This window comes from Echiichthys vipera, assembly GCF_963691815.1.
Source record: "Echiichthys vipera genome assembly, chromosome: 12".
NCBI classification, from domain to species: domain Eukaryota; kingdom Metazoa; phylum Chordata; class Actinopteri; order Perciformes; family Trachinidae; genus Echiichthys; species Echiichthys vipera.
In genome coordinates, this window is record NC_139837.1 from 5,645,371 (window position 1) to 5,660,927 (window position 15,557).

Here is a 15,557-nt window from a genome sequence, read left to right on the forward strand (position 1 = left end):
ATTCTGCTGCCTCAATGAAGTTAGTCGATGATTTAAGGAAATCATTAAAGTTTGATTACTTCACGGGTGCGGACGTTTAGCCTGACTGATACTGTGGTTTAATATCGATTTCTGTGTAAGTGGATATTATTTGTGCCACTAATGGTGTGTGTGTGTGTGTGTGTGTGTGTGTGTGTGTGTGTGTGTGTGTGTGTGTGTGTGTGTGTGTGTGTGTGTGTGTGTGTGTGTGTGTGTGTGTGTGTGTGTGTGTGTGTGTGTGTGTGTGTGTGTGTGTGTGTGTGTGTGTGTGTGTGTGTGTGTGTGTGTGTGTGTGTGTGTGTGTGTGTGTGTAAACAGGATGACCTGTTGGTTCTCAGGAGAGTGGTGAAGTCTTTCCTGGCTGTGTGCCAGCAGTGCCTGTCTAACGTCAACACACCCGTCAAAGAACAGGTGACAACACACACCTGACCGCATAGATGTTGACCATTAAAATTGTTTTTCCCACAAGAAACCAGTCGTCAGTTTAGCTGTAAAATGAGCAGGTAACAATTTTTCATCAAATCCTCACTCCTCATTTGTGCCTCACGTTCAGGCGTTCATGCTTCTCTGCGATCTGCTGATGATCTTCAGTCACCAGCTGGTTTCTGGCGGCAGGGAGGGCCTCCAGCCGCTGGTCTTCAACCCAGACAGCACTCTGCAGAACGAGCTGCTCAACTTCGTCCTGGACCACGTCTTCATCGACCAGGACGACGAGAGTCAGAGCATGGGTGAGAACTTCTTACGGGACACTCTGTTTCGGGTCCGCGCACATTGTTTTAGTAATGAAGATAAGAATTAGAAAAGCTTGAAGGTAGATGGAAAAATCCACCCATTCATTTGATATTTTTCTTTTCTCCTTCCTCTCCTCTTCACTTCTCTGTCCGTCCACCCGTAGAGGGAGACGAGGAGGACGAGGCCAACAAGATCGAGGCTCTCCACAAAAGGAGAAATCTGCTCGCAGCTTTCTGCAAACTCATCATCTACGACATCGTAGACATGCCCGCTGCTGCCGACATCTTCAAACACTACATGAAGGTGACTGCTCATCTGTACCTGACATAAATATCAACATAATAATCAGCATAAACTGATACACAGTCGAAGGGCAATGTGGTTAATATAAGATTATGAGATGTAGGTTGGGGTGGATTTATCTTGGTGGTCATTTTCAGTTTTTCAGTGAGCTAAAGCATAGAAGGGAATAAATGCAACAATCTAAAAATAGAGGAGGGAATAACAAATGCAAGTGAAATAAATGGGAAAAACAGTGCTTTTCATTAAATCAAGAGGAACCTTTAATTTGAGGCGTGGCTGTGTGTGTGTTGCCTTTGATTGCATTAGTGGATGAAAATCTGTAGCGGATATCAGAATAAAAGTACTAAACTGTCTTCTTTCTCTGCCTCAGTATTACAATGATTACGGCGACATCATTAAGGAAACTCTGAGTAAAACCAGACAGACGGACAAGATTCTCTGTGCCAAGACGCTCATCCTCAGTCTGCAGCAGGTGAGGCACTGATGATGACAATAATGATACCAGGAGAGCTCTCGCGTTCACACACACCCACAAACACTTTTATCAACCTGCGTGTGTTTCAGTTGTTCAACGAGCTGCTGCAGGACCAGGGTCCCAACCTGGACAGAACATCGTCTCACGTCAGCGGCATCAAGGAGCTGGCCCGCCGCTTCGCCCTCACCTTCGGCCTGGATCAGATCAAGACCAGGGAGGCTGTTGCCACACTGCACAAGTAAGATTACGTGTGCTGTGCTCTGTAGGGGGCGCTAGATCAGGCTTAAGAAAGAACGCTTTAGCTGAGGTAAAAGGGAGCTGAAAGATGACGAGGGAATTAGAAGGTTTGCAGATGAATATGCTGCATTTTAGTGATGCTGGTTTGAAAAAATATAAACTTTTATTTATGCGTAGGATTTTGATTCAGTCATGGACGTAGAGAACAATATGTTTTTATATGAATCATTAATATCTAGCTAACTTATTGTGCATTCTGAAATGCAACTCAGGGCCATGAAAAGGTTAATTGATTTTTATTCAAGACTGAAAAAGGAAGTAAACCTTTTACAGCGCTCTGCTTCAAAATAAAAGCTTGCATCGGGAATGAAAAAAAAAAGATCCATATCTACCTATCTGCATGTGCTCAGTACTACAGTTCCACTCATCAGTGCAAACTTTAGCTACCATTACACACACGATGCTGCAGGCGAAATCTCACATTTTTATTTTTTATATTTTAAGATGAGCTGGGATAAGTCAATTCACCAAAGGTTGGTCATTATATGCATATGTTTTCTGCTAGTGAGTCAAACAATGACTAGTTTTTCTATGTATGTCACTCTCATACTTACTGTGTTGCGCTCTGTGTGTTTTGTACTGTCTTTCCTTGTTTTTCTCATGCTTACTGTCTCTCTTTGTTTACTTTTCTACCACTTTCTCTCTCTCTCTCTCACTCTCCCTCTTGTATCAGGGATGGAATAGAGTTTGCGTTTAAGTACCAGAATCCTCGAGGACCAGAGTTTCCTCCCATCAACCTGGCCTTCCTTGAGGTTCTGAGTGAATTTTCCTCCAAACTAATCCGCCAAGACAAAAAGACAGTGTAAGTACTCCCTTACAACTCAACGTGTCAACTCAAACTTTTCAAAATACCTGAGTGATGCTAAAATGCTGCACGTTTCCCCAGTCACTCGTACCTGGAGAAGTTCATGTCAGAGTCGATGTCGGAGCGTCGGGAGGACGTGTGGCTGCCGCTGATCTCCTACAGGAACAGCTTGCTGACGGGAGGAGACGAGGACCACATGTCTGTCACATCGGGCTCCAGCAGCAAGGCTGGCTCGGTCCGTAGCAAGAAGGGACGGCCGCCGGTACACAAGAAACGCATCGAAGGTGAGAAGACGGGCACGCACACAGAGATTAGAGTTACTGGTTTTGCAGCACTTGAGTCTGTTAAGGGAAATGAGACATGTTCATGGTTATCTGCTGTTGTGTTTACTGACTGTCTCTGTTCCGTTTCAGAAGAGAGTAGTGTCGAGGGCTCGTGGATGTTGCGTAATGACACTCTTCAGACACCGGGAGCGCTGCAGACCCCTCAGCTCACCTCAACAGTCCTCAGAGAGAACAGACCAGCAGAACACATGCCCGACCCGGACTCAGAACCCGGATCAGAGAACGACTTTGTACACAAGTGAGTGTACATGCTATCTAATAATCTACACCCACATGCACATTAGCGTAGAATGGTTTATGATGTGATTAAGACTTGATTCATGAATTACCTTTTACTCTGCACTCTTATTTTTACTCATCATGTAAGGATGGACAGGATTGGTATCAGTTAGCATCTTTTATCCACTTACCAATATATATTGAACTGACTTCACCATGTTGAGCATGTCGACCCTCTGTCCGTCTTCAGTCCTCAGATGCAGATGTCGTGGCTCGGCCAGCAGAAGATGGAGGAGGTGAACAGGAAGGACCGGACGGGCATGAACTACATAAAGGCACGCAGCAATCAGGGCGTCCGACAGACTGTGTAAGTGGAAGCCCGGGCTTCACGCCTCCACCACGTTTCAGCGTCAGTCTTCTGCTAAATTAGAGAGACAAAAGATGATAAACGCACGCTGCTTCTTTTCAATTGTGTTTGTTTTTAATGACATTTCCCATCAGGCGTGGGCTGATGGAAGACGACGCGGAGCCCATCTTCGAGGACGTGATGATGTCATCGCGGGGCCAGCTGGAGGACATGAACGAGGAGTTTGAAGACACCATGGTGATCGACCTGGTCAGTAACGTCGCTTTCTCTCACCGCGTTTGATTTTCACACAATAAAATAAACAAAGATCCTTATAATTCATTATTTTTCTTTTAAATTAAATGTCTAAATCAAATGGTTTTTGTCCTTTCCAGCCGCCATCGAGGAACAGACGTGAAAGAGCAGAATTAAGACCAGACTTCTTTGACTCTGCAGCGATGATTGAGGACGAGTCGGTATGTAAAACTTTGCACTTTGACTCAATTTAACTCAGAAAAGTTAAGACCTGAAACGATTAGTCGTCTAATTAATTGGTTAATAACTCAAAATGTAGGTACAACTATCTTGATAATGATTTCAGTTATTTTTTAAGCAAAAATGTAAAAATGAATCCATTCTCTAGAGTGTAAGCGTTTGCTGTTTTTTGAATATCTTTAAACAAAACTCTTAAGATGCCATTTTGGTTCATTTTTCACTTAATAATGCAAAATTAAAATAGTTGTTAGTTGCAGCCCTATGGGTAAATCAGTAAAACTACTTACATGATGTCAGTGTTCATATCAGTCACTTATCATATCAGATTTTAAAGCCACTATACAAGTATGTATAATGTGAACTTTTTATTTTATTTTAACTCTGGCGCCCCCTACTGGTCATCGAGACCATGTCAGACAGCAGTGCACACTGTGTCCTGCAGGGCGGCAGCTGAGATATTTTCTGTTTGTCTGACAGTCGACTCCTCTCCATTCTTGCAGGGTTTCAGCATGCCCATGTTCTGATCTGGGAAGAGGCAAAGATCCTGAGATCGGGATCCACATCAGGAGTAAACGGAAAAAAGGGGGATTGGGACGTCCAAACCCAGATAACCTGCCAATCAAACTCTTTAGAAGAAGGAAAAAAACATTGTTGAAGTACTTTTCTCTTTCTATAAGACATGATGGAAGGATGTTTGTCAAGCGGATCAACTGACGGATCCTGCGTCGGCTGGATCTCACCTGGAAGTGTGAAACGAGGATCGGCTCTGTTCTTTCAGGCGGGCCGGAGGATCCAGAACATTCTCCAGAATCTAGTCCGGATTATTTCGAGAGCTTCGTCTTGCTCCAAATCTTCCTCCTCCCTCCTTTCAAGCCTGTTGGTTTAGCTCGTCAGCGGTAGCTCTGATGGCACAGTAATCCTGCTACCGGCCGATGAGTACTCGCAAGTTTTTACGGTTCCCTGTTACACAGATGTACAGTTGTTTTGGTTCCGCTCCCGTTCAGCAGCACAGAGCAGCGTCACACTCTGTACACCCCCCCCCCCCCTCCCTCTTTTGTTGTCGCACTTCAATCCGTCTGGTTAAATCCAACATAGAGAGGATCTCAGTACTAAGTGTTCTATATCTTTGCTCTTATTACCACCCACCGACCCCTCTCCCTCTCTCTCTCTGTTCGCCATCTGAGTCCTTGTGTCCTGTGTGTGTGTGCGTGTATGCGTGTGTGTGTGTGTGTATAAAGTGATGGTGATGATGGTTGAGTAGTCACACATGCACACTTGTGGTGAACAGCTGTAGACTGACCCGGCGGACGTGATGTAACTGTCTTGTGCGTGTGATGTCAAAGCAAAAGCAAGTGTTGTCATTTGACGGCGAAGCCACCTCCTCCCAGCTGACCTCGGACAGAAGCCTCCACCCTCTCGCATCTCGGAAACATTCTGCACTCACAAACACACACACACACACACACACACACCCTACAGTTATGGCGTTTTAAAGTTTAAAAGGTTTAAAAAAAGAAAAAAGACAATAAACATATTTTGAATTCTGTAGCTTTAGTACTAAAGTTTTAAATCAAGTGTGTTTTTGTTTTTGTCTGATGTTTGTACAGCTCTTTTCTTGAATATGTATCTTGTTTGTTGCCAAATTGTGGCCTACATACTTACAGTATATTCCAGCCCCTTCCCTCACGCCCGTAACTCATATCTAACGGTTACCAAGCTCAGATCGTTGTTGTGGGATACCCGTTTTTTAGCGCTGTATGGTCCGATTAGAACTCGTTTCAGTTCAGTATTACAGCAGATTATCTGTTAGGTTTGTTCATTTTACAGATCAAATCCAGTTTTTACACCCGCCTTCAGTGTTAACTGATCCAAGAAGTTTAATATGTGTTATTATTGTTCCAATCCATTACAGTGATGGGTTTCTATGTCTGACAGAGTTGTTTGAATGTGTTTTGAATGTTTCCAGCCATATCGTAGTTCACCCCACTGTCAGTTAATCAATCATCTACCTTTCCCGTGGCTGGCTTGGCAGTTCTCCTGTAAATATCAGAGACAATTGGATCTTTTCTGCAGTGCAGTTGACATCAGTTGCCCTAAAATGTTCTAAAAGCCTGTTTTTTTTTTCTGTGAACCTAAATTCTTTTTAATAAAATAAAATCTGTAATCGATTTATAGACCAGTGTTTGCGTGTGCCTTTGTTTCACAACCTCGTTATAGTTCAATCAGCTGCTGTAAAATACAACTTGAGCTTTGCCAAAGTTTTTGATAGGAGACTATTAACTGCATAGTGGTAAGAAAGGGAAGTGATTAAGCATATTTCCTTGTGAATTTTGCCACCAAACTTAGCTTATACCTTCGATTCACTGAAGACAAATCTGCCTTACACTTAACCCTAACCATGTGTTCATCCTTTAAACCAGGGGTCCCCAACCCGGCAGCCCTCCCAACTCTAACACACCGGATTTGAATGGTTATCAAACCCTTGACAAGCTTCAGCTGCCTTATAACGAGCAGCTCGTTAGAACCAGGTGTGTTGGAGTAGGGAGAACATGCAGGGAGCAGGGCTGGAGACCCCTGGTTTAAACCAATACCATGGGAATTGCATTTTAAATGTCATAAAGACTAATTTGACTACAGATAGAAACTGTTGCATTGGTAAAAGTAAAGAAAACGTGTGGTATAAAGTCCATGATTTATTTTACAAATGGCAGAGTCTGCCACAGAGGAAAGGCACAGTTCCAGGTTGTACGGACAAATTATTTTTGACCTAAACGGAGGAAATCAAACGCAGCTGAGTGTGTGAAAGTGACAACTACTGTACACACCAGAAACCCCAACTACAAAACACAGTACATGTACAACTTTGAGAACACTATGCATGGCAACAGACAACAGCGTGTTAGTATTTCCACTAATACTATCATGCTGACATTTGCATGTGTTTTTTTCAGTTGCATCTCATCAGTGATGTCATCTACCCTTTCAGATACAATGTTCTCAAAATAGCCAAAGCATACAAACAACAGTGACCGATAAGTCTACTCGCATGGTAATTACCTTCATTGTGTGTTACCACTATTCGGGTGCTGTAAAATGTGATTTTCCTGTTAAATTCTTTGCATATGAGGGGTAAAGGTACACACGCTGATTTTGTATACGGACCTCCAATATTCCCCCCCAAAACTTGAGGCTGGTGCTTTAACAGTTTAACAGTCAGTAAGCTGGAAGGGAAATTTGCAGCTGCTGTTAAACCCTTACAAAATCAGTGAGTGTATCTTTATATGCTGCTTTCAGTGGAGTGGTAAAGGACAAAACATCTACCCCCAGGTCACCACTGCAGTTCATTTGGATGTCAGAGTCCATATGGGAAAGCTCCCAGCAGCGAGTGCCTTTAGATAGTGTTAATGTGGTTGAAAAGCATGGTTTCAGAGAGGAATGTTGGCGTGTTTCTTCCAGGGGTTTATCTGCTTCTTGCTGGCCAACACCTCCAGATCTCTGCAGATCCTCCTGCGCGTGGTCGACGGCTCGATAATGTCGTCCACAAAACCTAAAGCAGACATTTGGCCGGTCAGAAACACACGTGTGTAATGCACGAGGATGCGGGCAGCAGATTCTTTTGAGAGCTGTAAAAGAACCGAGAAAGTTTACCTCTGACTGCAGCTGGGAAAGGGTTGGCGAACTTCTCCACATATTCGGCCTCTGCATCCGCCTGGTTCTCCTTTCCTCTGAAAATAATCTGAACGGCACCCTGAAAAAGAAACAGATGTGCACACTGTCTTTCCTCTTGTTTGATTTGACAGAGAAGGAGCGACAATCAGAGAATTGAGTGTGTTCGTACCTTGGCACCCATGACAGCCACCTCGGCTGTGGGCCAGGCGTAGTTCACGTCTCCTCTCAGGTGTTTGGAGCTCATCACGTCATAGGCTCCTCCGTAAGCCTGGGATGCACGAAACACACACAGAGTCATATGTCTTATATCCGAGGGTACAGTTCACAGCGTTTAATTCTGACAGGAATATATGAAGAAAACAGAAAAATATGTCACGTACAGATTAAAGCATAAAGACTGATATTGCAGTGCAAACGCAGCACTGAGTGCAGCTGTTCCACAGTCTTCCAGTACATCCATGTATAAAGGAAGTGTTACGTTAAAGTCACTGGGGCTAGTCACTTGGTTAAAGCCAGATTTTTCAAATAACGCCAAACTAAGTTTCAAAGTCTAATCTAAATATCAAACTTTTAACATTTCCATATGCATCTCTTCTCATTTTGTTCACACACCTTTCTGGTGATGATGGTTATTTTCGGGACGGTGGCCTCCGCAAAGGCATACAGCAGTTTGGCTCCGTGTCTGATGATGCCTCCATACTCCTGAGCGGTACCTGTTAACGACCGTCACCGCCGTTATAACGAGTGTGAATGCGACAGAAGCTACATTTCAATGCAAGAATTTCTGCTTTCATGTAAAATAACCCTGTTCTTGGCGGCTTGTGTGTGTAAAGTACATAACATTACCAGCTAAGCCAATATTTATGAGATAGACTCTACAACGTAGACAAAGACATTCAGCTCATTGGATTATTCATGACTCATGTGAAAATGATGTGAATGAACATGATTACGGTAAGATAAACTACAGTAGGGCCTGATTACAGTCGAAAAGCACTGTGAGATTTGACGAGAGTACCTGGCAGGAAGCCCGGCACGTCCACAAAGGTGATAATAGGAATATTGAAAGCATCACAGAAGCGTACAAAGCGGGCGCCCTTCACTGAGGAGTTGATGTCCAAACAACCTGATGAACAAAACAGAAATTAACGACAGAAGGGCGAGACTAAAACACAAGAGTAGATTATTAAACAACAAACAATGCCTTTGTTCCCAACTGATTCCTGCCATGCTTTTAATTTGTCGGCCATATAATTGAAAAGGGGGAAAATAGAGAATGAACATTTCACACACTGCTTATCGATCCCTTCTGATTGTCCTTTTAATTAATTTACTTACCCGATGCCACTTTGGGCTGGTTACCCACAATGCCTACAGTGCGTCCGTTCATGCGGGCAAATCCGATCACAATGTTTTTGGCGTAGTCGGGCATGATCTCAAAGAACTCGCTCTCATCCGATATCTGAAACAAACGCGTGAAGAAAGGTGACTTTTACGGACAGAAATGAAATGAGATGTGATTGCGCGTATGCGAGTACTCGTGCACATACCGCTCGAATGATCTCCAACATGTCGTAGGCTTTGGTCGTCTCAAACGGGACGATGGTGTCCAATGAGTGTACCAGGCGATCGCTGACAAAAGGGGATGAGATATGAGATGAAATTTAAAAAACAAAAAGTGGCATATTCTCCCGTTTATAACAGGTGATTGGTTTGTCTTTAACGTGGAAGTCCAGGTGACTGCTTACCTGCAGTCGTGGCACTCCCTGATGGGAGCGGGATCTTGGTTGCTGAGCGGCAGGAAGTTGAAGAACTCGCGCATGTTGAGCAAGGCTTCCACGTCATTCTCAAACGCGTGGTGAGCCACTCCTGAGAACAAGACATGAGAGGTGTGAGTGTTGTTGCATAAAATACTTATGTCAAAATAGACATGAATATGTTCATGAGACGTCCTGTTCAGGGTGTACCCCGCCTCACGCCCGATGTCAGCAGGGATCGGCTCCAGCCCCCCACGACCCCGACAGGGACAAGCGGATGAAGGTGGATGGATGTTCATGAGGTGTAAAGTCTATTGGTCCTTACTAACCCGGCCAACAAGGTTTTTAAAGTTAATTTGTGATAATCAGAAATGAATCGTTTATGTAAATTTTGTTATCTTTTGGTTCATTTTCCAATGGATTTGATACGTCTAATGTGTTTAACGTGGTTCTCACAGCGGATGTGGAAAGTGTGACTAAAGAAGCACGGTTGTGGAGTAGAAGCCTGAGAATAAACACCCGTTCAAGAACGACCTGCGTCTGTCTTTTATGAGTGAGCTCCAAATAATTTTAGACCCCAAAAGATATATTCTACTAGAGTCTTTTGAATTGGAGAACCCATCTCAGATGAGTGATTGCACAGTTGATATATTGATGCGACCAATGATCCTGGATCAGCTGTCACACGCACTGTCCACCGCAATGACAGAAACAGAAAGTGTGGAGTTAAATATAAATATCTAAATTGTGTCCATGCATATTTTAAATATAGACTAGTATATAGTGTATATTTAAAATGACACCAACATTGCAGTGAAAAAGTACATTATTCTGTATGATGGCGCATATTTCTTCTTCTTCAGTTACACAGATTTGGTGAAGCATCATCTTGAGCGTGCACAATCAATGTGTCGTGATACCGTCGTTACCGTGGGAACATATCGCACTGGTACATATCGCACGGTTGTGGAGTAGAAGCCTGAGAATAAACACCCGTTTCAAGAACGACCTGCGTCTGTCTTTTATGAGAGAGCTCCAAATTATTTCAGACCCCAAAAGACTGTAGAATATTTCTACTAGAGTCTTTTGGATTGGAGAGCCAAACTCAGATGAGTGCTTGCACAGTTAATATATTGATGTGACCAGTGATCCTGGATCAATTGTCATACCCTCAGTGTTTTTTTAGAAACCACTAGGGCTTTAACTGTGAAAGAGCCAAAGGCAACATACCGGTAAAGCCTTTATGCAACTAAGGGCGCACTCACACTGTCCTTCTGTCCCGGGCCAAAACTGGTTTTTCAGCTAAAGCCTAGTACCTTTAAGCAGTGTGAGTGCACCCGAGCACGAGCCCTACGGCGGTAGCGTTATGTCCGCCTGTTCGGACATAGAAAATAGAAGGACGGACCATGCGCGGACATTTAACAACAACAACAATGGCGGTGAAAGGTTCACGTTGGTGTGGTGCGGAGGTGGAGTGTTTACTTCAGATTTGGTCGGACGAAAATATTCAAAAACAGTCGACAAGACGCACAAAAACTCCGAGGTCTATGGAAAGATTTGTAAACAAAGCCACACACACGCGATCAATGCGTGTGACGTGTTACGGCGTGATGGCGTATGGACAGCAAGAAGCATTGGCCGAGGCCCAGGCAGTGTGAGTACAACCGGGGCTGGGGCGCGGGGGGAGAGGGAGGGGGGACAAGTACCCTAAAGCCCTGGTCGCGGTGCGGAAGGACAGTGTGAGTACGCCCTAAAGCAGCCTTGACTCCTCCACGAAGAAAAACAAAAAAATCGGGAGTGAGAACACGTAAACTTACCGGACACTGTGGTGTGCGTTTTGGCTCCACCAAGTTCCTCTTGAGTCACATCTTCGTTGGTGACGGACTTCACAACATCAGGACCTGTGATGAAAAGGTATGATGTGTCCTAAAAACACACACACAGAAGCGCACGCACACAGTTGTCAGGCAATTGAAAATACACTCTTAGAAACAAGCATGCATGATTAATTGTATATCACCTTAAAACAGGCGTCTCAAACTAATCCAGTAGCTGCAGGTTTTCATTCCAACCAAGCAAGAACACACCTGACTAGACTCATTCAACCAACTGAATCGCCTTCACACAGTTGGATTTGTTGGACCAGGTGTGTTCTTGCTTGGTTGGAATAAAAACCTGCAGGCACAGCGTCCCTTTACTGGATCAGTTTGAGACACCTGCCTTAAACTGAAGCCTTTGTGTTCACAATTAACTCAAATTAGCAGCTTCAGAAACAGGGAAATTGTATTCAGGAATAAAATGTTGATTATTACTAATCATAATTAAAAAAAAAAAACATGTATTGGTGCAGCTACTGTACCTACCTTAACCATGAAGGTGAAATCTGTGAGGGCGGGCGAGTATACAGCTCCTCCTGCACAGGGACCCATGATGAGGGAGATCTGAGGTATGACTCCTGAAGCCATCACATTCCTCTGGAAAATGAGAATGCTTCATTTTTACTTTGTCGGAAAACCCTCCAGCCACGTGAATCTTGAAATGATCCTATAACTTGCTGCAAGGTTGCACTCTGCACATTCACTCATGTACAGACATCTTGAAGCTTGGTAGGTATGACTTTCATATCATGTTTGAAACAAAAGGAGACGCGACGTGCGATGGCTCTTTACAGAATAACCATACCAGGAATATATCTGCGTATCCGGCCAGAGACTCCACTCCTTCCTGAATCCGAGCTCCTCCAGAGTCGTTCAACCCGATGACCGGGGCTCCAACTGTCATTGCCTGGTCCATGATCTGAGCGCAGAGAAAACAAAGCAAAGCAAATAGCAAACAAAAACTTCTATTGACCAAATGCAAATATGCCTCCCAGACATTAAATGATACTCTTATTATTGACAAAGAAGGTTTTTCTGAGTGAAAATACATGTTTGCTTCGGGAAATACAAACATATGCAAAAATACGGTAATTGTGTTTACCTTACAGATCTTTTGTGCGTGAGCTCCAGATAAACTGCCACCAAACACTGTGAAGTTCTGCAGGAGGGGCAAAACGGAAGTTATAGTGAAACCAAGCTGCCGTGTATTGCCACAATGTTGGATTCTTACAGTATTATCACACATAGTACCTGACTGAATACATAAACCAGCCTGCCGTTGATCCTGCCTCGACCTGTCACCACGCTGTCACCCGGGTACTGTGACAGAGAGAAAAAGATATTAGAACATTTCAGACCCGACGATCAGACGTTGTCTCTCGTCCTTTCCAGTGGATCAAAACCTGATGCGGTTTGGTTGTGGCCTGTGTGCCGACTGTTACCTTGTTCGTGTCCTGCTCCATGCCAAAGTCGGAGCAACGGTGCTCCACGAACATGTCCGACTCCACAAAAGAGTCGGCGTCCAGTAAAAGCGCCACCCGCTCCCTAGCTGTCAGTTTACCCTGCAACGCATAAGAGAAGGTGACTACACATTTACATAAAAGAACACTACACACACAATACAGTTTACCATGACATAATGCAAAGTTGAAGCAGATGCTGTACTGCAGTAATGATTTTTTTGTGTGACTTTAGTACCTCGATTCTGTCCACCGCGATGACAGAAACAATAAGTGTGGAGTTAAATATAAATATCTAAATTGTGTCCATGCATATTTTAAATATAGACTAGTATATAGTCTATATTTAAAATGACACCAACATTGCAGTGAAAAAATATATGAGTCTGTATGATGGCGCATATTACTTCTTCTTCTTCAGTTACACAGATTTTGTGAAGCATCGTTTTAAGCGTGCAGAATCGACGTATTGTGATACCGCCGTTACCGTGGGAACACATCGTACTGGTGTCGTATCGTGAGTGATACCAGTACGCCCACTGAATCAATGACTGATCAGGGCTAATGATAACCAAATAGCTTCTTTAATATTACACTGAAATATGTCACAATATATGGAAAATCACATCACGTTGTCTAATTTATTGTTTATTATGACATTGGGCTGTCACTGTGAATAAACAACATACACAACCGTGGGAATATGTTGAGGATTTGGTCTGAGTCTCTCCACTTCATCAGAAACAGCACCGCTCACTTTATTGGAGACTTTCTTACATTTACATGTATTATATTAATCTGCACTTTGTCCTTTTATAGTGTACATTTTCAATTGATTTGGTTTTCTAGAAGCTCCATTGCACATGTTATTTTAATTTGAATGTATTTATTGTTTATAGTACTTTAATATACTTGCACTTCTTGCACCGTGGGTCGAAATTGACAATAAAGTTACACCTGCAAACTATTATACTGTTAAACTTCTACCTGAAGTTGGCAGACGCTTATACTTTATTCAAGAATGTTTACCAAGCTAGGACAAAGTGTCAAAGTGTCTCTGAATCAACCTAACCCTAGTAATGTGGTAAAACCCCCAAACAAAGTAAACAGTCCGGCAGCAGGCGTTGACTTTGAGGCAGACATTTCCCACGTCAACCCCTCCAGCTGTCATGGGAAATCCGTCCACACGCTGGTTTAAACACGGGCTAACATTACAACAAGAAAGTGAGCTGACTTTAACCTTTTTGTGTTGTGAATCTATTCTCTGTTGACCTCCACCGACCAGCGCCGTCCTCCGTTTGTCTTCAATCCTCTCCTTCACGGACAGGTTGCTGACGGAATACCAACGGCTGTCCCGGTGCAGGTTAACCGGCAGCATTGCAGCAGCGACGGCGCCATTTTTCACGGGTGTGATACTTCTGAAAGATGTCCTCAACCCGTTTAACCGTCCGAGGCTGCTTCGAGCCGCACCGAGAGCCGCCATCATTGCCGTGTCTGTGTGTCTATGTGTGTGTGTGTGTGTGTGTGTGTGTGTGTGTGTGTGTGTCTGTGTGTGTGTGTGTGTGTGTGTTCTCGGGTTGGGTGCTACTGTCTATGGTCGGGTGACAGTGGGGCAGGGAATGATGGACATGTATTTCAGGCAATAGCGAACGGGGGGCGAGCTCTCACAGCCAATAAGAACGAAGAAATGCGTTCTACGTAAGAGTGGGCGGGACCTGGAGGAGGAGCTTATAGCGGAAGTCGTCTGCCTCAAAGTCAAGCTACGAGGGTTTTTTTGCCCCGACTACGGCTTGTCAGGTATAACCGGGGTATAACTTCCGGTCTGTATTTTTTTTATTTTGGTGTGTTTTTAATTATTATTATTTATTAACGTTTTTTTAACTGTTCATTCACTTGTCAAATATATTATATATATATTAATAATAATAATAATAATAATTATTATAATAAATAAAAAAGAAAAGTACAGGACATTAGTACAATAATACAAAACCATAAGATCAATTATACACAAATCTGAACACAATTATGAACAAACCATTGACCTATGAGCCATTGCTATAATGTTTATTCAGGGGTCCATCTAAGTGAGATGAAGAAAATGCTCTGGAAAGATAGATAGATAGATAGATAGATAGATAGATAGATAGATAGATAGATAGATAGATAGATAGATAGATAGATAGATATTGGACAATTAAATGTATGTGTCCATGTATCAAATAAACACAAAATGATGACTTAAAAGGTAAATAATTACATAAAAGCTGCCAATGCAAAGAACCTCACAGCACATTCACACAAGCAACATACTTTAAAGTTTCAACCCTCAGCTTCTGAAATAGTAAATAGTCTACTGATGATACGGCTCCATAGATCTGTTGATATTCCTTTAATTAAGCCATTTTTCTCACTTTCTTCTTGATTGCTTCTTGTAATATTAATCATAACAACAACTTTATTTATATAGCACCTTTGAAAACAAACGTTTACAAAGTGACAGACAGAGCAAGGACAAAAGCACATAGATACACATACTCAGGCAAAGGCCTGTACATCAACAAGGCGAGAGGAACGATAGGACGCTTTTACGTAAAGTAGGCTAAAAACAATAAATGAATAATTGGAAAAAATAAACTAACAGATGATTAGGTAAAAGACCATAAAATAAAAAAATAAAAGATATAAAAAGACATCATTGTCATGTTCTTAGTAATTGGCAAGTTGTTGTTGACATTGACAGACAGGGAAGGCGCTGTT

General features: G+C 43.0%; 2 protein-coding genes across 3 annotated transcripts in view; one reads left to right on the forward strand and one right to left on the reverse strand.

The window, feature by feature from the left end:
• The window catches only part of stag1a (STAG1 cohesin complex component a), a 47,510-nt gene extending 41,295 nt beyond the window's left edge, over positions 1-6,215 (forward strand). The window contains exons 21-32 of one of the 2 annotated variants that reach the window (XM_083924721.1): positions 337-429; positions 572-746; positions 914-1,053; positions 1,424-1,525; positions 1,618-1,766; positions 2,499-2,627; positions 2,712-2,914; positions 3,044-3,212; positions 3,444-3,560; positions 3,695-3,809; positions 3,935-4,015; positions 4,535-6,215. In XM_083924721.1, coding sequence (XP_083780847.1) covers positions 337-429; positions 572-746; positions 914-1,053; positions 1,424-1,525; positions 1,618-1,766; positions 2,499-2,627; positions 2,712-2,914; positions 3,044-3,212; positions 3,444-3,560; positions 3,695-3,809; positions 3,935-4,015; positions 4,535-4,558 — 1,497 coding nt within the window. In that variant the 3' untranslated portion in view covers positions 4,559-6,215. The remainder of the gene's footprint in view (positions 1-336; positions 430-571; positions 747-913; positions 1,054-1,423; positions 1,526-1,617; positions 1,767-2,498; positions 2,628-2,711; positions 2,915-3,043; positions 3,213-3,443; positions 3,561-3,694; positions 3,810-3,934; positions 4,016-4,534) is intronic. The other variant, XM_083924722.1, reaches the window with a different exon arrangement.
• A 499-nt stretch (positions 6,216-6,714) lies between these two features.
• On the reverse strand, positions 6,715-14,377 carry pccb (propionyl-CoA carboxylase subunit beta). Its single transcript, XM_083923688.1, has 15 exons — positions 14,038-14,377; positions 12,780-12,899; positions 12,589-12,657; positions 12,440-12,496; positions 12,143-12,256; positions 11,824-11,934; positions 11,278-11,386; positions 9,452-9,572; positions 9,254-9,335; positions 9,042-9,165; positions 8,722-8,829; positions 8,316-8,416; positions 7,873-7,971; positions 7,683-7,782; positions 6,715-7,581 (listed from the first exon to the last, which is right to left on the reverse strand). Exons 1-15 carry the CDS (start codon positions 14,281-14,283, stop codon positions 7,460-7,462), a joined length of 1,683 nt encoding a protein of 560 aa, XP_083779814.1. The 5' UTR covers positions 14,284-14,377; the 3' UTR covers positions 6,715-7,459.
• Between the last annotated feature and the right edge of the window lie 1,180 nt (positions 14,378-15,557).